The sequence below is a fragment of the Xenopus laevis genome, chromosome 4S (assembly GCF_017654675.1).
Source record: "Xenopus laevis strain J_2021 chromosome 4S, Xenopus_laevis_v10.1, whole genome shotgun sequence".
Lineage (NCBI taxonomy): Eukaryota > Metazoa > Chordata > Amphibia > Anura > Pipidae > Xenopus > Xenopus laevis.
Window position 1 is genome coordinate 127,507,329 of NC_054378.1, and position 23,595 is coordinate 127,530,923.

The 23,595-nt window shown below is 40.4% G+C and overlaps 1 protein-coding gene across 8 annotated transcripts in view; it reads left to right on the forward strand.

The window, feature by feature from the left end:
- Positions 1-23,595, forward strand: part of slmap.S (sarcolemma associated protein S homeolog) — a 107,460-nt gene that overhangs the window by 74,160 nt on the left and 9,705 nt on the right. For 4 of the 8 annotated variants that reach the window (XM_018261516.2, XM_018261515.2, XM_041561835.1 and 1 more), the window contains 6 exons: positions 5,036-5,086; positions 8,279-8,335; positions 18,776-18,856; positions 19,025-19,084; positions 21,407-21,526; positions 21,908-21,982. In XM_018261516.2, coding sequence (XP_018117005.1) covers positions 5,036-5,086; positions 8,279-8,335; positions 18,776-18,856; positions 19,025-19,084; positions 21,407-21,526; positions 21,908-21,982 — 444 coding nt within the window. Of the gene's footprint in view, positions 1-5,035; positions 5,087-8,278; positions 8,336-9,183; positions 9,291-9,757; positions 9,782-18,775; positions 18,857-19,024; positions 19,085-21,406; positions 21,527-21,907; positions 21,983-23,595 lie in introns of those variants that run through there. The other 4 variants (XM_018261518.2, XM_018261519.2, XM_041561833.1 and 1 more) reach the window with 3 other exon arrangements.

Below are 23,595 nucleotides of genomic sequence, written 5' to 3' on the forward strand. Positions count from 1 at the left end.
ATGGAGGCAGTAGCTGATGCCACGGGGGGGGGGGAGGTCTAGATTTCTGAAGAGCTGGAAGAATGGCTACCTGATTTATCCTGACATCTGCTGAACGTGCCAAGTCAATATTCCCAGGCTTTGCCCAGTTCTTTAGGATAAATCTTATACAGCATCATTCTCCATCCAGCTGTTGCCAAACTCACACATACACATATATACACTCATACACAGGTATGGGATCCCTTATCCAGAAGAAAACCCAATGGCACACAGGTCTGCTGAAATACTTCAAGTGTTAATTGCAGAGTGCAATGCAACGTTTTGGGGCGGACCCCTTTGTCAAGCATGCAACGTTTTGGGACGGACCCCTATAACAAGCATGACAAAGGGGTCCGCCCCAAAAGGTTGCACCGCAATAAACACTTTCAGGTCGAATATCGAGGGTTAATTAACCCTCGACTTCGAAGTCGAAGGATTTAATACATTTTTCGAATGAAAAATCGATCGAACGATTAAATCCTTCGAATCGTTCGATTCGAAGGATTTAATACATCGATCGAACGATTTTTCTTCGACCAAAAAAAGCTACCAAAGCCTATGGGGACCTTCCCCATAGGCTAACATTGACTTCGGTAGCTTTTAAGTGGCGAACTAGGGGGTCGAAGTTTTTTCTTAAAGAGACAGTACTTCGACTATCGAATGGTCGAATGATTTTTAGTTTGAATCGTTTGAATTGAAGTTGAAGGTCGAAGTAGCCAAAAAAACATTCAAAATTCGACGTTTTTCCTCTATTCCTTCACTCGAGCTAAGTAAATGGGCCCTTGAAGTGTTTTAGCAGACCTGTGTGGCATTGGGTTTTCTATTGGACTATTGTTAGGATGTAGCCGAACCTCCACCTATGTGTAAGCCTATTGGGTAGGGTGTGCGAGGCCCTACACCATTTGTATCCCTTATCCAGAAACATGTTATCCAGAAAGGCCATCTCCTATAGAGGTCATTATAAGCAAATAATCATCATTTTTAAAAATGATTTCCTATTTCTCTGTAGTAATAAAACGGGTACAAGATACTTGATCCTAACTGAGCTGTATCAATCCATATTTCTGGCAAAACAATACCAATAGGTCTATTCAATGTTTTCATTTTAGCAGGCTTTTCCCTAGTTTGGTAGGTGATCCGAACTATGTACCAAGCATTCTGGATAACAGGTCCAATACCTATACTATATACACCTATAGTAACTTGATTTGCAGGTGCCTCGAAATACACCACCTTGTGCCCCAGTCCCAATAATATGCAACAGGTAAATTGGTACTACGTGCAAGTACTTTATGTGTTTCCTAGCCATATATAGCCATGTTCCACTAGCAGCAAATGAGGCTGATTGTGGCCACAAAGCAGTGATAAATATATCTGTACAGATATGGGACCTGTTATCCATAATCCTCCGACCTGGTATTTTCCGGATAATGGATCTTTCCATAATTTGGATCTTCATACCTTTCCCTTCAGAGGGGCAATTCTATTGCTATAGTCAGAATACATTTCTAAACACTATTTATTTACATTGGCTCTTAACATTCCAGTTTGTTTTATTAATAATTTACGGTAAATATACCAGTAGTTTACATGAGCCAAGTGTCACCAGTACTGGAGTTTCCCATTTAGAAGCAAATAGCCCTATGATGCATGGAAGACTGGAAATTATAAAAAAAAAGTATGTTCAGGTATGGTAATCATGCACCTTGGAGCTATAATATCCTGTGGTTAGAGCTGGAATATTCCAGATTTAGCCACACCATTAAAAAGGACAAGTAATACCCAGTTTAATTATAAAATGAATTGTATGGCTAAGGCTGATGGGTCATTTCCCACGACTAGCCACCATAGGCATGTAGAGAGCCCACCCAAAGCTCAACATAATTAATGTGTCTCTGCAGTACTTATCCTCCTTCAGCAGTTATTGACTCTGGTGTATAAGGGGGTGCACTGGCACAGAAACAGGGTGCACTGTAAGCATAAAGTGGCACCCCACCCCTGTGCCTGGATACAATTACAGTGAAACCTCAATTTTAATACCCTGATTTTAAGTTTTTCCACATTTTTTATTTGTGGTCCCACCAATTTATAATGTATTCAAATTGGTGCATTTCTCTGAATTTAAGTAATGGTTTCCTGGATTTTGCAACAAAATTTTGTCCTGAAATTTTGTTCCCAAAAACTGCCTTTTTGTTGTGAAATAGAGGTATAAAATACTAACCAGATGTATATTTTGGCATGATTCTGCCTGTAAAAGGTCAATTCCAATGAGCCTGCACCTTATACAGTCCTGCACCAATCACTTATTGCTTTAGGTTGTGTATGTGACTGACAGAGAGTTTGCACGTGCCCCCCATAGTGAAACAGTAACACTGTAATGTTTAACCCTTGTTATTAACACACTAAATATTGTATCTCAAAGTAAAACTCACTCCTGTGCTTAAATCCTTTCAGTACTTGAAGAAAAAGTTACTTTAACACATTTCCCTGATTTTACATTTTTCCCGGATTTTGCATAATTTTTTCCTGGTCGCCTGAAAAATGTAAAATGGGGGTTCTACTGTAACTATTATTGGGGAAAATGCATAATAAGGAGCCTATAAACCTGCACTGTATGGAGTCCCTGGAAGGGATATGGGCCCCTCCATCTCCCTAGACGACTGTGCAACAGATATGGGTATACGTTTGTTAATTTAGAATGAAATACTTGGGCTGCACTAAGCATTGTTTGTGCAGTGTGAGGTTGTGTACTGATTTGAGCGGGAGTAGAAATCAGACTTTGCTATGAGAATGTGGTGCCAACAAAACGTACACAATATCTGCAGCCAGGCTGGTAAATGGGCACTTCTTATATACAGTTAGGTCCAGAAATATTTAGACTGACAATTTTGGTTCTGTACATGACCACAATGAAGTTTAAATGAAACAACTCAGATGCAGTTGAACTGCAGACTTTCAGCTTTAATTCAGTGGGTTGAACAAAAAGATTGTATAAAAATGTGAGGAACTAAAGTCTTTTTTAACACAATCCCTTCATTTCAGGGGCTCAAATTAATTGGACAATTGACTCAAAGGCTGTTTCATGGCAGGTGGGGCAATTCCTTGGTTATGTCATTATCAATGAAGCAGTTGAGTTGATTTGAGGGGGGGGGGGTGTATGTGGAACAGACAACATGGGGTCACAGGAGCTCTCCATGCAGGTGAAACAAGCCATCCTTAAGCTGCAAAAACAGAAAAAACCCATCCGAGAAATTGCTCCAATATTAGGAGAGGCAAAATCTCCAGTTTGGTACATGGTGAGAAAGAAAGAAATCATTGGTGAACTCAGCAACACAAAAAGACCTGGACGTCCACGGAAGACAACAGTGGTGGATGATCTCAGAATCATTTCCATGGGGAAGAGAAAGCCCTTCACAACAGCCAAACAAGTGAAGAACAGTCTCCAGGAGGTAGAGTCTCCATATCCAAGTCTGCCATAAAGAGAAGACTGTATGAAGTAAATACAGAGGGGCACTGCAAGGTACAAGCCACTCATAAGCATCAACAATACAAAGGCTACATTGGACTTTGATAAATAACATCTAAAAAAGCAGCACAGTTCTGGAAAACATTCTTTGGACAGATGAAACCAAGATGAAGCTCTAGCAGAATGATGGCAAGTAAAAAGTGTGGAGAAGGAGTGGAAGAGCTGATGATCCAAAGCATAGCACAGTTGTGTATAAAAGATTTGGGAGGCAGTGTGATGGCTTGGGCGTGATTGGCTGCCAGTGGCACTGGGACACTAGTGTTTATCCATCATGTGACACAGGACAGAAGCACAAGAATGAATTGTGAGCTCTTCAGAGACACTCAGGACTGCTCACATCCAGCTAAATGCACTCACATTGATTGGGAGGCGTCTCATAATGAGCCAAAACATAGAGCCAAAGCAACCCAGGAGTTTATTAAAGCAAAGAAGTGGAATATTGTTGAATGACCAAGTCACCTGATGTGAAGCCAATTGAGCTGCATTTCACTTGTTGAAGACTAAACGTGGGACAGAAAGGCCACAAACAAACAGCAAGTGAAAGAAGCGGCTGCAGTAAAGGCCTGGCAGAGCATTAAACAGGAGCAAACCCACAATCTGCTGATGTCCATGAGTTCAACACTTCAGCCTGTCATTGCAGCAAAGGCTTTTCAACCAACTATTAGAAATAGACATTTTATTTTTTAGTCTTTTAATTTGTCCAATTACTTTTGAGCCTCTGGATTTAAGTGATTGTTTTTTATCAAAAAAAAAAAGGCTTTAGTTCGTCAGATTTTTATAGAATCTTTTTGTTCAACCCACTGAATTAAAGCTGAAAGTCTGCAGTTCAACTGCACCTGAGTTGTTACATTTAAACTTCATTGTGGTCATGTACAGAACCAACATTTGAAAAAAAGTTCTCTTTCCAAATATTAATGGGCCTAACTGTATCTCCTCTGCATCTCAGACCTTGTGGCCTATATGAATCCTGTATCGTCCGTATTTGTAGGTAACGTTATTTACAACATTAGTCGCTCGTCTGCAGGTGCAACAGAAACAGTGTATATCACATAGTGCAGCCATATTGTTTCCCTTATGCACTACACTATATGGGTCTCGTTTATTGTGTACCCAGAACATTCCTGTAGTTTGTTTTGATGGCTGTATATTAGTAAAGACACACACAATGGCGGACCCACCTATATGTATAAATAGAATAGAATGTTCAGCATGCAAAATATTCTATAGGCTCATACTCCACCCAAACGTACAGACATAAATAAACACGGATAAAGTGTTTTGTATAAACAGTGTCCACTTTCTCTGTCTATAGTGTGTGGCATTGATACCAGCAGGTGGCGCTGTTCTACACAGGTTGTTACTGCTAATGGTTATTGAGTTACGTTCAGCAGACAGTGTGATGGGAAAAATATGACAATTAAAATTATTCAGCCTCTTCATTTTTTGTTTTTTCTCTCAATGTTACATAATTGTATTTTGTAATCGTAGGCATCCAAGTTGGGGACTTCATACCCAAAATCAACGGCAATGCAGATACAGGTAAGTGTGTTTGATCCTTACGTCTCCATTGCTTCCTGCCCTTGTATTGTTTTTATGTGCTTTCATATATGTTTTAAAGGGAAACTTCGCCATACAATTAACTGCTTTCGGTTAGCCAGTAGTTTTATTTGCCTCTATGCACATTTATGGCCATTTGATTTTCATTTATTCTTTGTTCTACAATTTTAATTTACATTAATTTTTGGTAAGCATTATTTTGCCACTCCTAATGCATACAGAGGTTATTCACCCTTAAATTAACTGTTAGTATGATGTCGAGAGTGACAATTTGCAATTGGTTTTTATTATTTGTGGTTTTTGAGTTATTTAGCTTTTTATTGAGCAGCTCTCCAGTTTGCAATTTCAGCCATCTGGTTGCTAGGGTCCAAAATACCCCTAGCAACCACGCACTGATTTGCATAAGAGACTGGAATATGAATAGGAGAAAGATGAGTTATAAAAAGTAAAAATAACAATACATTTGTAGCCTTATAGAGCATTTGTTTTTTAGATGGGGTCAGTGACCTCCTTTTGAAAGCTGGAAAGAGTCAGAAGAAGAAGGCAAAATTCAAAAACTATAATAAAAAAAATAACGAAGGCCAATTGAAAAGTTGCTTAGAATTAGCCATTCTATAACATAATAAAAGTTACCTTAAAGATGAGTCACCCCTTTAGGCTGAACGTTACTTGGATTGTAGCACAAATACACACTGTGCTTTCCCATACAGTGGCTTATACAGAGGGAGCCACACACCAGCCTTATTAACATTAAAGAAAACTGGCAGTTAATGGTGGGGGAGGGGATGGTTCTTCTAAATAACCAAATGCCGATATCCCATAATCACCCCTTTTATTTATGAAACCATTTGCAATGTTACCCAAGATTGAATAGGGACAATAGCTTTAATATAAGAGTGTGCTATAGAATACAGGTATGGGATCGGTTATCCGGAAAACCTTTATCCAGAAAGCTCCGAATTACGGAAAGGCCATCTCCCGTAAACTCCATTTTATCCAAATAATCCACATTTTTAAAACTGATTTCCTTTTTCTCTGTAATAATTAGAGATGCACCGAATCCAGGATTCGGTTCGGGATTCCGTCTTTTTCAGCAGGATTCGGCCGAATCCTAAGGGGCGGGGAGGGAAATCTCGTGACTTTTTTTGTCACAAAACAAGGAAGTAAAAAAAAAATGTTCCCTTTTCCACCCCTACTTTGCATATGCAAATTAGGATTCGGTTCAGTATTTGGCCGAATCTTTCGTGAAGGATTCGGGGTTCGAATCCAAAATAGGGGGTTCGGCCGAATCCAAAATAGGGGGTTTGGCCGAATCCAAAATAGGGGGTTCGGTGCATTCCTAGTAATAATAAAACAGTCGCTTGTACTTGATCCCAACTAAGATGTAATTAATCCTTATTGGAAGCAAAACCAGCCTATTGGGTTTATTTAATGTTTACATGATTTTCTAGTAGACTTAAGGTATGAACATCCAAATGACGAAAGATCCCTTATCCTGAAAACCCCAGGTCCTGAGCATTCTGGATAACGGGTCCCATATCTGTTTGAAGGGTTTATTGGCTTTTTCATTGCTTTCTGTTCCCCCATGTGCCGGGCAGTGAGCTTCTTTCAGATTTTATTAAGTGAGTATCTTTGGAAGATTCTAAATGTTGTACTGAATTGGGCTATTAACCCTGCACTTATACATTTAGGTATTGCCCTTCTAGAAGGCTCAGTGACCTGACTCCAGTGATAATTGGGAGCCAGAGATCAGTCCTATTCATATGTTTGCTGTCAGTGTCGGAGGCTTGAGAAGGGCCTGGTAATGGCTATACCTTGTGCTGGGGAGCAGAAGTTTAATACGGGAAGGCAGAGAAGGAAGGTTTTTATTAATAGATACACTGGGAGCTGTAGGGGTATTGGGTATCATCACTGAGGAAGGAGAGGGCTTCCCTAGAGAGAGAGCAGCTGATGGGATACAGGAATCGCTGGACTCTTCAATAGTGACGCCACTTGCTTGGCTTGTTCTGAGCATTTTATTAATGAGGACGCGGCAGCCAAATATTTCCCCTGCTGAGAGACGGGAGAGGCACATGTATTGGCACAAGCCAGAAGGGTCACTGGCCAAAACTTCCAGGGCAACTAACCCCAACTGGTGTTTTGGTATCGGCTCAGCTCCGTCAGATGTTCCTAATACGGGTATGGGATCCATTATCCGGAAACTCGTTATCCAGAAAGCTCCGAATTACGGAAAGGCCGTCTCCCATAGACTCCATTACAATCAAATAATCAAAAAAATTGGGTTTATTTAATGTTTATATGATTTTCTAGTAGACTTAAGGTGTGAAGATCCAAATTACAGAAAGATCCGTTATCCAGAAAGCTCCGAATTGGGGAAAAGTCATTTTTTTTAAAATTGATTTCCTTTCTCTGTGTAATAATAAAACAGTCGCTTGTACTTGTTCCCAACTAAGATATAATTAATCCTTATTGGAGGTAAAACCAGCCTATTGGGTTTATTTAATGTTTATACGATTTTCTAGTCTGACGATCCAAATGATCTGGGAAACCCCAGGTCCTGAGCATCCTGGATAACAGGTCCCATACTGTACTGTCCGTGTGTCCATGTGACTCTACTTATGTAGGCTAATTACAAATGGGCCACCGATTTTAACGAGGCTTTTCACTGAAAAGCAGGAAGTAGTGTTCTGGCTATTATGTTACACATCCAATCACTCCAGCCTTTATACATTACATTTTTGGCTAACTAACTATATTAGATACATTTTTTATTTTGCACAGCCTATTTATTTACCCAGTTTTTATACTGAACAATTCCTTCAAAAAGTAGACATTTATTCAAACAAAGCTTGAAGGGAGCAGGCCCGTCATTCACTTGTGAGGAACATTTAGTCACACAAAAAATTTTCTTTCCTTAGAGATTGTTCCAAATGCATTTTGGGTTCCAGTGCAATTACAGGACAAATGATTGCATGAAATGCAACACAGGGAAGTACGTGTGCTGTGTGAATCCCATAGTTATAAAAAGCTCCATTACTAAGCGTGCAGCCTAAATCCTGCCTGTAGGACATGATCGGGGTGGGCCCTCCTCCTCCTGTTATTAAGGGCATGGAATGTGAGATGAAGTTGATTCTTCTTCTGCCGCCACTCACTGACGTTTCCTCTATTTGCCAGACAAGCTGATAGACCAACACCTGATCAGAGGAGACCAGGAGCAGCAGCACTTCAAAGGTAAATGGGCTTCTCAGCCTCATTCTCTTCCTATCCGTCAGCTACTGAATCAGAGAAGCCCGGCATAGAGACGGTCTGATACCGTATAGAAATTGCAAGGGGACATGGGCATCCGCAGCAAGATTTTTTTGGGTGATATTGTTTATTTAATGGGCATATAAAATCAAAAACAAATATTTGCCAAGACAAAGAAAATGTAATTAAGCAACTTTCCAGGATAGATTTGTTATTTGTAATTGAAAGCAGTATCTGTGCCATTCTGCACTCTGGAAACAATGTCAGCCTTGCACGAGTCTTCACAGGTCTATTTAGCTGCTGGCTTCTCCTACGTTGGGCACAGGATCGAATGGGACAGACCCACACTGCTCTCCATTGCAATTAGGAATAACATGAAAACATCCAAAGACGGGCAATTGCTTAAAATTAGTTTTTCATCCGTCAGTCCTAAATGTGCAGTAGCATTGCAGCTCCTTTCAGCTCTTGGGAACTGTAGTTCTGCTGATGGGGATCATTGTCATTGCTACCAAATAGAATGATGCACATTCCTTTTTTTAGTAGTATTCAGATGCTGGGCACAGCCAGACCCTCTTAATTTAATATTTTGAGCGTGATTGGCATTAAAGGGTTAATCCTTTCCCAAATGCTGGCTGCCGCCTTTTGGGATTGTGGCCGACTCCTCCTCAGCACAGACCTGTTCCAAAGGGTTTTGAGCATCTGTCATTTTGCCCTTACATGGTCCTGCTGGAGCAGCGCTTGTGTACGGAACTGATAAGATTAGAAACTGTTTGTTGTTCTCCAGCCAAAGCCCAGGGAGGGATGAATTCAGACAGGAGGGAAGGAGAGCACAGAAATATCAGCACAGAGAGCAGCTTTATAGAGACCATACACCCTCCATAGTTGGGGGTCTTGCCCCTGCTGATGTGTAACGGTGACCATAATTAAAGACGACCACTGTGTAGGTGATCCGATCGCGAGCTGACCCTAGGGCCCAATCACAATCACAACAAGGAGAATACGGACTGTTCAACATCTTCGTCAATGAACCAATGTGGCCCTTGAGCTGACGGGATTTGTAAACCTGCACATCTGGCCAACTTTCATCCATATATCAAATGACTCAGGAGGGCCCCATACACTGCCCAATAAGCAGCCGACTAAAGCTGGCCATAGGCACAAAGATCTGATCGTACGAATCGAGGATTCAGACCATCAGACCGTGTGTGGAGAGTCCCGACATTTTCCGTCCGGCGGAGATCGGTCAATTGGTCGATCGGACAGGTTAATAGATTTCTGTCGGCTGCGGGTAATATCTCTGCGTGTATTGCCGATCGTACGATTTTCAGAGGGAGACTGTCACTAGCTTTGTCGGACATAACTATCGTACGATTGCTGTCAGGGGCAGAACATCGGCTCATCTGTTCTTTTCTACTTTATTTGATCGGAATGGTTAGTGGCAGGTCGGGAGATGGGGAAGTCCGATTGTACGAATCATCTGTGGCCAGCTTTAATCTGTTGGCAACTTATATTGGCCAGTGTATGGGGACCTTAATGCCCGTAATATGTACATTGAGATGTAGCAGTGTCAGTGTTTGTCGAGTGCCTATTGTATGGTCTCCACTCTGTCCATAACCAACGTTTAAGTGGGTGGGGTTATAACTTAAGGTGGCCATACACTGGCCAATAAAAGCTGCTGACAGACCGATTTGGCTGCCTATTGGCCCGTGTAATCCCATTTACCTTTCATTATGAGCTGATATCGCCCGTGGTGGGCATATCTGGGAGAGATCCGCTCATTTGGCGACTTCCAAACTAGTGGATCTCTCAGTGTATGGCCACCTTTACACAGCCAATCAGACCCTGTAAGACCCACCTGCAGAGCCCCTATATGCTTCTATATGAAATAAATCTCATTTATACAACTTAATTGTCTTTTTAAAGTTAACCTGCTCTTCTGCAGGCTCCTCTATCTTTCCCTCCCATGCCCTTCTATACATTACTCCAGACAATTTATTAACTTTTACATGTTTTTCTCCTCTAAACCCCAAAGTGTGTTGGAAAGTGTACGCATACCTCCCAACATTTTGGAAATAAAAAGAGGGATAAAAAAGTAGCTGTGCGTATCTAAGCAAAAAACCTTTGACCACACCCATTTTTGTGGCCACATCCCCCTAATTACCATGCTCATTTTACAAAATTTGGCAGGTTATGAAAATTTGAACACATTTCGGTTTTTTTTTTCTGTTATTGCATTTTTGATAATGAAGGTGAATTGCCCTTTAAGCTGCGAGAATTCCATTATACATGGAATTGGCCCTGTATTTATCTGCTGTGTGTTCTGGGGTATTATACATGGAATTGGCCCTGTATTTATCTACTGTGTGTTCTGGGGTATTATACATGGAATTGGCACTGTATTTATCTGCTGTGTGTTCTGGGGTATTATACATGGAATTGGCTCTGTATTTATCTGCTGTGTGTTCTGGGGTATTATACATGGAATTGGCACTGTATTTATCCTGCTGTGTTTTCTGGGGTATTATACATGGAATTGGCACTGTATTTATCTGCTGTGTGTTCTGGGGTATTATACATGGAATTGGCACTGTATTTATCCTGCTGTGTGTTCTGGGTATTATACATGGAATTGGCACTGTATTTATCTGCTGTGTGTTCTGGGGTATTATACATGGAATTGGCACTGTATTTATCTGCTGTGTGTTCTGGGGTATTATACATGGAATTGGCACTGTATTTATCCTGCTGTGTGTTCTGGGGTATTATACATGGAATTGGCACTGTATTTATCCTGCTGTGTGTTCTGGGGTATTATACATGGAATTGGCACTGTATTTATCCTGCTGTGTGTTCTGGGGTATTATACATGGAATTGGCACTGTATTTATCCTGCTGTGTGTTCTGGGGTATTATACATGGAATTGTCACTGTATTTATCCTGCTGTGTGTTCTGGGTATTATACATGGAATTGGCCCTGTATTTATCTGCTGTGTGTTCTGGGGTATTATACATGGAATTGGCTCTGTATTTATCCTGCTGTGTGTTCTGGGGTATTATACATGGAATTGGCCCTGTATTTATCTGCTGTGTGTTCTGGGGTATTATACATGGAATTGGCTCTGTATTTATCTGCTGTGTGTTCTGGGGTATTATACATGGAATTGTCACTGTATTTATCCTGCTGTGTGTTCTGGGTATTATACATGGAATTGGCCCTGTATTTATCTGCTGTGTGTTCTGGGGTATTATACATGGAATTGGCCCTGTATTTATCCTGCTGTGTGTTCTGGGGTATTATACATGGAATTGGCACTGTATTTATCCTGCTGTGTGTTCTGGGGTATTATACATGGAATTGGCACTGTATTTATCCTGCTGTGTGTTCTGGGTATTATACATGGAATTGGCCCTGTATTTATCTGCTGTGTGTTCTGGGGTATTATACATGGAATTGGCACTGTATTTATCTGCTGTGTGTTCTGGGGTATTATACATGGAATTGGCACTGTATTTATCCTGCTGTGTGTTCTGGGGTATTATACATGGAATTGTCACTGTATTTATCCTGCTGTGTGTTCTGGGTATTATACATGGAATTGGCCCTGTATTTATCTGCTGTGTGTTCTGGGGTATTATACATGGAATTGGCTCTGTATTTATCTGCTGTGTGTTCTGGGGTATTATACATGGAATTGGCACTGTATTTATCCTGCTGTGTGTTCTGGGGTATTATACATGGAATTGGCACTGTATTTATCCTGCTGTGTGTTCTGGGTATTATACATGGAATTGGCACTGTATTTATCTGCTGTGTGTTCTGGGGTATTATACATGGAATTGGCACTGTATTTATCTGCTGTGTGTTCTGGGGTATTATACATGGAATTGGCACTGTATATTTATCCTGCTGTGTGTTCTGGGGTATTATACATGGAATTGGCACTGTATTTATCCTGCTGTGTGTTCTGGGTATTATACATGGAATTGGCACTGTATTTATCTGCTGTGTGTTCTGGGGTATTATACATGGAATTGGCACTGTATTTATCCTGCTGTGTGTTCTGGGGTATTATACATGGAATTGGCCCTGTATTTATCCTGCTGTGTGTTCTGGGTATTATACATGGAATTGGCCCTGTATTTATCTGCTGTGTGTTCTGGGTATTATACATGGAATTGGCACTGTATTTATCTGCTGTGTGTTCTGGGATATTATACATGGAATTGGCACTGTATTTATCCTACTGTGTGTTCTGGGGTATTATACATGGAATTGGCCCTGTATTTATCTGCTGTGTGTTCTGGGGTATTATACATGGAATTGGCCCTGTATTTATCCTGCTGTGTGTTCTGGGTATTATACATGCAATTGGCACTGTATTTATCTGCTGTGTGTTCTGGGATATTATACATGGAATTGGCACTGTATTTATCCTACTGTGTGTTCTGGGGTATTATACATGGAATTGGCCCTCTATTTATCCTGCTGTGTGTTCTGGGGTATTATACATGGATTTGGCACTGTATTTATCCTGCTGTGTGTTCTGAGTATTATACATGGAATTGGCCCTGTATTTATCTGCTGTGTGTTCTGGGTATTATACATGGAATTGGCACTGTATTTATCTGCTGTGTGTTCTGGGATATTATACATGGAATTGGCACTGTATTTATCCTGCTGTGTGTTCTGGGTATTATACATGGAATTGGCCCTGTATTTATCTGCTGTGTGTTCTGGGTATTATACATGGAATTGGCACTGTATTTATCTGCTGTGTGTTCTGGGTATTATACATGGAATTGGCACTGTATTTATCTGCTGTGTGTTCTGGGATATTATACATGGAATTGGCACTGTATTTATCCTGCTGTGTGTTCTGGGGTATTATACATGGAATTGGCCCTGTATTTATCCTGCTGTGTGTTCTGGGGTATTATACATGGAATTGGCACTGTATTTATCTGCTGTGTGTTCTGGGTATGATACATGGAATTGGCCCTGTATTTATCTGCTGTGTGTTCTGGGGTATTATACATGGAATTGGCACTGTATTTATCCTACTGTGTGTTCTGGGGTATTATACATGGAATTGGCCCCGTATTTATCTGCTGTGTGTTCTGGGGTATTATACATGGAATTGGCACTGTATTTATCTGCTGTCTGTTCTGGGTATTATACATGGAATTGGCACTGTTTTTTTCCTGCTGTGTGTTCTGGGGTATTATACATGGAATTGGCACTGTATTTATCTGCTGTGTGTTCTGGGGTATTATACATGGAATTGGCACTGTATTTATCTGCTGTGTGTTCTGGGGTATTATACATGGAATTGACACTGTATTTATCTGCTGTGTGTTCTGGGGTATTATACATGGAATTGGCCCTGTATTTATCTACTGTGTGTTCTGGGGTATTATACATGGAATTGGCCCTGTATTTATCTGCTGTGGGTTCTGGGGTATTATACATGGAATTGGCCCTGTATTTATCTGCTGTGGGTTCTGGGGTATTATACATGGAATTGGCCCTGTATTTATCTGCTGTCTGTTCTGGGTATTATACATGGAATTGGCACTGTTTTTTTCCTGCTGTGTGTTCTGGGGTATTATACATGGATTTGGCACTGTATTTATCCTGCTGTGTGTTCTGGGTATTATACATGGAATTGTCACTGTATTTATCTGCTGTGGGTTCTGGGGTATTATACATGGAATTGGCCCTGTATTTATCTGCTGTGGGTTCTGGGGTATTATACATGGAATTGGCCCTGTATTTATCTGCTGTGGGTTCTGGGGTATTATACATAGAATTGTCCCTGTATTTATCTGCTGTGTGTTCTGGGGTATTATACATGGAATTGGCCCTGTATTTATCTGCTGTGGGTTCTGGGGTATTATACATGGAATTGGCCCTGTATTTATCTGCTGTGGGTTCTGGGGTATTATACATGCAATTGGCCCTGTATTTATCTGCTGTCTGTTCTGGGTATTATACATGGAATTGGCACTGTTTTTTTCCTGCTGTGTGTTCTGGGGTATTATACATGGATTTGGCACTGTATTTATCTGCTGTGTGTTCTGGGTATTATACATGGAATTGTCACTGTATTTATCTGCTGTGGGTTCTGGGGTATTATACATGGAATTGGCCCTGTATTTATCTGCTGTGTGTTCTGGGGTATTATACATGGAATTGGCACTGTATTTATCTGCTGTGTGTTCTGGGTATTATACATGGAATTGACCCTGTATTTATCTGCTGTGTGTTCTGGGGTATTATACATGGAATTGGCCCTGTATTTATCTGCTGTGTGTTCTGGGGTATTATACATGGAATTGGTCCTGTATTTATCTACTGTGTGTTCTGGGGTATTATACATGGAATTGGCCCTGTATTTATCTGCTGTGTGTTCTGGGGTATTATACATGGAATTGGCACTGTATTTATCTGCTGTGTGTTCTGGGTATTATACATGGAATTGACCCTGTATTTATCTGCTGTGTGTTCTGGGGTATTATACATGGAATTGGCCCTGTATTTATCTGCTGTGTGTTCTGGGGTATTATACATGGAATTGGTCCTGTATTTATCTACTGTGTGTTCTGGGGTATTATACATGGAATTGGCCCTGTATTTATCTGCTGTGTGTTCTGGGATATTATACATGGAATTGGCACTGTATTTATCTGCTGTGTGTTCTGGGGTATTATACATGGAATTGGCACTGTATTTATCCTGCTGTGTGTTCTGGGGTATTATACATGCAATTGGCCCTGTATTTATCTGCTGTCTGTTCTGGGTATTATACATGGAATTGGCACTGTTTTTTTCCTGCTGTGTGTTATACTGTACATGGAAGAGGCACTAGAAAAATTTTTTTTAGGTAAGAGGTCTTTCTGTAATTTAGACCTTCAGACTGCTAAAAAAAATAATCAAAAAATGAATTAAACCAATTTGGAGTGTTTTGCTACCAATAAGGATTGCTTATATAAGTACATGATACTGTTTTATTACAGAGAAAAAGGAAATCATTTTTAAAAACTGGAATTATTTGCTTACAATAGAGACTATGGGAGACGGCCTTTCCTTAATTGTAGCTTCCAGATAACAGATCCCGTACACTTATGAGATCTGTTATCCAGAAATTACGGAAAGGCCGTCTCCCATAGACTCCATTTTATCCAAATAATCCAAATTTTTTAAAATAATTTCCTTTTTCCCTGTAGTCGCTTGTACTTGATCCCAACTAAGATATAAATAATCCTTATTGGAAGCAAAACCAGCCTATTGGCTTTATTTAATGTTTATATAATTTTCTAGTAGACTTAAGGTATGAAGATTCAAATTATGGAAAGATCCATTATCTGTAAAACCCCAGGTCCCAAGCATTCTGGATAACAGGTCCCATACCTGTATATTCATAAAACAGACATGTTTGTATGTGGAATGTAATACATAATCTGTTGTGTTCCACCTGTTCTTCATTTTGTACTTGTTATGGCAACACCGTAGCTCAGGCTGCAAAAAGTTTCTAGTTCAATCCTTAATCCCGATTCTTCCTCCTTAGTTTCCCCGTATGGCTCTTGAGATACAGTTCTGCCTAATCAACTCCCATTTTTTCCCCATTTCTGCCTGTTGTGAAGGAGAGCGGCAGAGAAGAACAATTTTTTTGTTTTTAATCCAAAAATCAAAAATAGTTTGGAGTGTCCGCCGACTGATCCGTTGTGTGCAGCTGTTGTGTAGACATGAGCTGTAGAGACAATAAGACCCTATTTGGGAAAGAATGGCGATAATACTAGATTAATCTTCTGAGCGTTCACAGTTAGAGTGTGTGTCAGTGCATTCCCTTTCACTTAATAAGAGTGTGAGTGTACACTTGTAAAAATAGCCACTCGGGAGAACTTTGCACCGTCACAATGTATCTTGCCTGAGTGTGAGTAAGAACGGGAATAAATAAAGTATACAACATAAGTACATTAATATCCGATTCCCTCCCTGCCCAAAGCTGCTGTGTTCTGTACAACACTTCTGCCCAGTGTCTTTGCTGCGTTTGGCTGCCTGTATATACAGTCATATGAAAAAGTTTGGGAACCCCTCTCAGCCTGCATAATAATTTACTCCACTTTCAACAAAAAAAGATACCAGTGGTATGTCTTTCATTTCCCAGGAACATCCGAGTACTGGGGTGTTTTCTGAACAAAATTTTTTAGTGAAGCAGTATTCAGTTGTATGAGATTAAATCAAACTGGCTGTGCAAAAATTGGGCACCCTTGTAATTTTGCTAATTTGAATGCATGTAACTGCTCATTACTGATTACTGGCAACACCAAATTGGTGGGATTAGCTTGTTAAGACTTGAACTACATAGGCAGGTGTGTCCAATCATGAGAAAAGGTATTTAAGGTGACCAATTGCAAGTTGTGCTTCTGTTTGACTCTCCTCTGAAGAGTGACAGCATGGGATCCTCAAAGCAACTCTCAAAAGATCTGAAAACAAAGATTGTTCAGTATCAGGGTTTAGGGGAAGGCTACAAAAAGCATCTCAGAGGTTTATTAAACTGTCAGTTCCAACTGTAAGGAATGTAATGAGGAAATGGAAGGCCACAGGCACAGTTGCTGTAAAACCCAGGTCTGACAGGCCAAGAAAAATCCAGGAGCGACATATGCGGAGGATTGTGAGAATGTTACAGACAACCCAAAGATCATCTCCAAAGACCTGCAAGAAGATCTTGCTGCAGATGCAGGTGTATCTGTACATCGTTCTACAATTCAGCACAATTTGCACAAAGAACATGTGTATGGCAGGGGGATGAGAAGCCCTTTCTGCACTCACACAAACACACTCGCTTGTTGTATGGAAAAGATCATTTAGACAAGTCACAGTCATTTTGGAACAAAGTGCTTTGGACTGAGACAAAACTTGAGTTATTTGCTCATAACAAAAATCGTTTTGCATGGCGGAAGAAGAACACGGCATTCCAAGAAAAACAGCTGCTACCGGCTGTCACATTTGGTGGAGGTCCCATCATGCTGTGTGGCTAGTTCAGGGGCTGTGTGGCTAGTTCAGGGGCTGTGTGGCTAGTTCAGGGGCTGTGTGGCTAGTTCAGGGACTACTGGGGCCCTTGTTAAAGTCGAGGGTCGGAGGAATTCAACCCAATATCAACAAATTCTTCAGGATAATGTTCAAGCATCAGTCACAAAGTTGAAGTTACACTGCAGGGGTCGGATATTCCAACAAGACAATGACCCTAAACACACTTGGAAATCTACAGACATTTATGCAGAGGGACAAGTACAATATTCTGGAGTCCCCCGACTTGAATATCATGGAAAATCTATGGGATGATTTGAAGCAGACTGTCCATGCTCGGCAGCCATCAAATTTAACTGAACTGGAGAGATTTTGTATGGACCAATGGTCACAAATAGCCACATCCAGAATCCAGACACTCATCAAAGGCTATAGGAGGCGTCTAGAGGCTGTTACATTTGTAACTAAGTATTGATGTAATATCTCTGTTGGGGTGCCTACATTTATGTACCTGTCTAATTTTATGATGCATATTGTATATTTTCTGTTAATCCAAAAAACTTAACTCACTACTGTTTCCATAAGACATGCAGTGTTGGACTGGTCCACCGGGATACCAGGAAAACTCCCGGGGGGCCCAGGAATCAGTGGCCCTCAAGCTGTTGACCTATTTAATGACCATTGGAATAATAGATTATAGTATATAAATAAAAGAGACTATGAGAATAGAGGTTGAGTGAGGAGAGAAAAAATAGTAGTACTGAGAGTGGGCCCCTGATCTAAGGTTTTTTGGTGGGCCCCTGGGGTCCCATATTAAAAGGAAGTTGCTACTTTGAGAGCTCAGCCAGTGATAAACAAAACTCCAAAGAATTAAGAGAGGTTCCCAAACTTTTTCATATGACTGTAGTAGCTTTTAATTTTGGCCGAATACCGAACTGAATACGAATCCTAATTTGCATATGCAAATTAGGGACAATAAAGGAAAAAGCGGGGGAAAAAATGTTTTTACTTCCTTATTTTGTGAAGAACGTGATTTCCCTTCCAGGCCTTAATTTTTTTTTCCCAAAATGTGTTTTATCTGTTTTCAAACACACAAATATACATAACAGTGATGTTGAACAGACAAGATTCCCGCCCCTAATTTACAGGCGCAAGTATTCAGTTTAATCTTTATCCTGCTGAAAAGCCGTCGACTCCCGAACCGAATCCTGGATTCATTGCATCCCTAATTTAATTGGATCAGTTAAGTTGAAACTCACAACAACAACGTAGCTCCTCCCTAGTTATATGGGCATTTGCCTCTGTCCATTCCACATCTCTCTACATATACACCTTGTGTCGTCACTACAGAATATTGGTTCTTATACGTTTCCTTCTGTGCTTTGTCTTGCAGAGAGTCCGCTGGAAGCAAAGGAATCCGAACTCTCCGACACTCTCAGCCCCTCCAAAGAGAAAAGCAGTGACGACACTACAGGTAACTTGCTTTCAACACTGGGATACGTGTTATGGGAATGGCTGCATTGTGTCGTCACCACTGAGAACTGACTGTGTGATGTCACAATGGGGCACCCTGCTTGTTAACATAAACTACATATACATGTCATAAAGATATTTATATATTAATTATTTGTATTCTATGCAGACGGCCAAATGGACGAACGAGAACTTAATGAATCACCTAACAAAGTTACTCTATTAAAAGGTAAATATCTTACCAGTGTTGTCACTATAGTCACAGGAACATCTGTCGAATGTTTATGGGCAAAAAAATAAAGCTACAATTCAAACCATTTTGTAATAAAGTAGAAATTCTATATTAATTTTCTGTTTTTTTAACAGGTTGTGTTAAATGTTTTAAGGCCAAGAGTTATTTCAAATATCATTGTCTGCCTTTCTCCAGAACACATGGGTCTCCATAAGGAGAAGGAATAAATCTGCTTTTCACATAATAATTGGCAGTTAGTCTAAAGTGGTTGTTCACCTTTAAATTTCCTGTCATTATGATGTCGAGAGGGATATTCTGCGACAATTTGCCATTGGTTTTCATTTTTATTGTTATTTGTGAGTTATTTAGCTTTTTATTCAGCAGCTCTCCAGTTTGTAATTTCAGCAATCTGGTAGCTAGGATCCAAATTCCCCTAGCAACCATGCACTGATCTGAATAAGAGACTGAATATAAATAGGAGAGGCCTGAATAGAAAGATGAGTAATAAAAAAGTAGCGATAACAATACATTTGTAGCCTTACAGAACATTTGTTTTTTAGATGGGGTCAGCGACCCCCATTTGAAAACTTTAGTCAGATCATTCAAAAACGATGAAAAAGAAAAAATGAAGGCCAACTGAAAAATTGCTTAGAATTAGCCATTCTACAACATGCTAAAAGTTACCTTAAAGGGATCCTGTGATCGAAAAACAGGTTTTTTTTCACAACGCATCAGTTAATAGTGCTACTCCAGATGCGTTATTACTGCACACAGAATTAGGACTAGTTAAGCAATAAGGGTCTTATTAAAGGGGTGGTTCATCTTTAAAGGGATACTGTCGTGGGAAAAAACTTTTTTCGAAATGAATCAGTTAATAGTGCTGCTCCAGCAGAATTCTGCACTGAAATCCATTTCTCAAAACAGATTTTTTTATTTTCAATTTTGAAATCTGACATGGGGCTAGACATATTGTCAATTTTCCAGCTGCCCCAAGTCATGTGACTTATGCCTGCACTTTATGAGAGAAATGCTTTCTGGCAGGCTGCTGTTTTTCCTTCTCAATGTAACTGAATGTGTCTCAGTGAGACATGGGTTTTTACTATTGAGTGTTGTTCTTAGATCTACCAGGTAGCTTTTATCTTGTGTTAGGGAGCTGCTATCTGGTTACCTTCCCATTGTTCTGTTGTTAGGCTGCTGGGGGGAAAAGGGAGGGGTTGATATCACTCCAACTTGCAGTACAGCAGTAAAGAGTGACTGAAGTTTATCAGAGCACAAGTCACATGACTTGGGGCAGCTGGGAAATTGACAATATGTCTAGCCCCATGTCAGATTTCAAAATTGAATATAAAAAAATCTGTTTGCTCTTTTGAGAAATGGATTTCAGTGCAGAATTCTGCTGGAGCAGCACTATTAACTGATTCATTTCGAAAAAAAGTTTTTTCCCACGACAGTATCCCTTTAAAGATGAACCACCCCTTTAATAAGACCCTTATTGCTTAACTAGTCCTAATTCTGTGTGCAGTAATAACGCATTTGTATTCCACATTAATGTAACAGGAGCGGCAGTTTTGCGCCCTCTCCATTTGGAATCACTTTATCTGGGCTGATGGTTAATGAAACTGGATAAAATGTGACGGGTCAATCGGAAGTGGAATATTGCCCTGTGTCTGGTCACCTACATGGATCTTTATTACCAGCTTTTTTAAACGCATCAGTTAATAGCGCTGATCCAGCAGAATTCTGCAATGAAATCCATTTCTCAAAAGAGCAAATAGATTTTTTAATATTTCACTTTGAAATCTGACATGGGGCTAGAAATTTTGTCAGTTTCCCAGCTGCCCTTATTCATATGACTTGTGCTCTGATAAACTTCAGTCACTCTTTACTGCTGTACTGCAAGTTGGAGTGATCACCTCCTCTCTCCCCCCAGCAGCCAAACAACAGAACAATGGGAAGGTAACCAGATAACAGCTCCCTAACACAAGATAACAGCTGCCTGGTAGATCTAAGAACAACACTCATTAGTAAAATCCAGGTCCCACTGAGACACGTTCAGTTACATTGAGTAGGAGAAACAACAGCCTGCCAGAAAGCAGTTCCATCCTAAAGTGCTGGCTCTTTCTGAAATCACATGACCAGGCAAAATGACCCGAGATGCACCTACACACCAATATTACAACTAAATACACTTGCTGCTTCAGGAATGACATTTGATATTGTAGAGTCGATTATTTACAGTGTAATTTAGAAATAAAAACAACATCATAAAAATCACCCAGAATTCCTTTAATGTTGAATGTGTTATTCAACGCCCTATAGATGAGCTGCATCACGTTGGGTCGAATGAGACAAAACCAGAAATCCAACATCTGCACAAGGAGCTTCTAGAGGCACAAGACGTGGTCAAAACAAGTAAACAAAAATGCTCAGAACTTCAAGGTAATATTTCCCCTTAGTATCTGTCACATTGTGGTGTTGGTTTTCTGCTGCCCCCAGACAATAAACACATTGAAATTCAGCAAATCCAGTTTCGGCCAAATGTTGAATATTCCACCAAGGATTTGGCCGAACGGAATCCTAATTTGCAATTGTAACATCGCAAAATGCCTGGCTTGGAAAAATCTGCTATTTTTGAAGTTTTGACCTAAAGTCAAGTGATTTGAAGGGTTTGGGTACTATAATGGCCAGGCACGTGGATTTGTCCAATCCCTGAATGAAAATGGCACAGATTCAGCCGAATCCCAAACCAAATTCTGTGCATTCCTAATTACACTTTATGTATATCTAGAAGTGTTCCTAATTCCTGTGTGTTCTTTGCAGCTCTGCTAGAAGAGGAAAGGAGGGCCGGCAGACTACAAGCTGAGGAATCCACTAAGCAAATTCAGCATCTCCAAGGTAAGTCTGTCCACAGTTAAAAACTATTTCTAATTTTATTGCCTGACTACAGAAACATCAGAAATGAGCTCCTCTCCAGCCAGGAGCACTGCCTGGAACATTTCTGTTGTTCGCCTTCTAACGTTTGTTCATTGGACAATATGCAAGGCATTGTGGGAACTGGAGTCCGTGCTGGAGGAGATCTGACTACCAATACAGTGTTTCAGTGTTGGGTGGAGTCAGAAAAGCAGAGGTGGGAATACTGTTAAAGGAACAGTGCAGTGTGAAAAGAAAAACTGGGTAAATAGACTGTGCAAAATATAAAATGTATCTAATATAGTTAGTTAGCCAAAAATGTATTGTATAAAGGCTGGAGTGAGTGGATGTGTAACATAATAGCCAGAACACTACTTCCTGCTTTTCAGCTCTCTAACTCTGAGTTAGTCAGTGACTATAAGGGGGGCCACATGGGACATAACTGTTCAGTGAGTTTGTAATTGATCCTCAGCATTCAGCTCAGATTCAAAAGCAACAGATATGACCAATGTGGCCCCCCCTCAAGTCTCTGATTGGTTACTGCCTGGTAACCAATCAGTGGAAAGCAAGAGAGCTGAAAAGCAGGAAGTAGTGTTCTGGCTATTATGTTACACATCCACTCACTCCAGCCTTTATACATTACATTTTTGCTATCTAATAACTATATTAGATACATTTTTTATTTTGCACAGCCTATTTATTTACCCAGTTTTTATTTTTACACTGAACAATTCCTTTAACTATATCATCTGTTTGGGTTCTATACTGTGTATTGCCTCCAGTCCCTGCAAGGAAACTCAGTTCCAATATTGATCTATCAAAGCCCAGTGTAATGACATTCACTGTCAGTGAGGAGTCTCTGCTCTTTCATTATAGTGTATTGCTGCACTGCCATCTTTATATACATGTGCTATATTGAATGCTTGATTTATTGCCCTGTCTCCTTTTCCTAAATTACCCGTATATATCTGTGGCCATTCATTACATAGTGACAAGTACGAGCTACACTGGCAGATTCATCGCTTCTCCTGACAAAATCTGATACAGAAGGTTTATCAACCAGCCAATAATTGGGTTTAAGTCTTCCGATAATCACATAGGCTGGCACTAAAGACGTGAGAGGGACAATAGTTATCCAAACATCTACCTCTTTATCTATATACACACACGTAATTGGCTCCTGGACCCTGTCCATGTTTAAGGTCTGTGTTGCCATAATATTAGCCCCCTATCCTTCCTTACTGGCAGTTTGTCTGTCCGTGTGCCTATTTTTCATCGCTTTTCTGTATTTCTTTGGACTGGATGATATAACTAAATCTGTAAAGGCAAAACACCTCATACATTTAAGGATGGTTTCGTTAAATTTTTACTATAAGAAATTAAGGAGCCACTTCAGGCCTGGACTGGCATTCAAAATAGGCCCTGGTATTTCAGGTACACAGAGACCCAAACAGTCCTCCCACTAGATACTGACTGTCTATGCATCTTACAGCAGCCCCTCTGGCATTTGCCAGAACCAACAGATTGCCAGTCCGGCCTGTGCCACTCTCCCGTGCAGTAGTCACACGTATTTCTATTCCAGTGGCTACCTTGGCTTA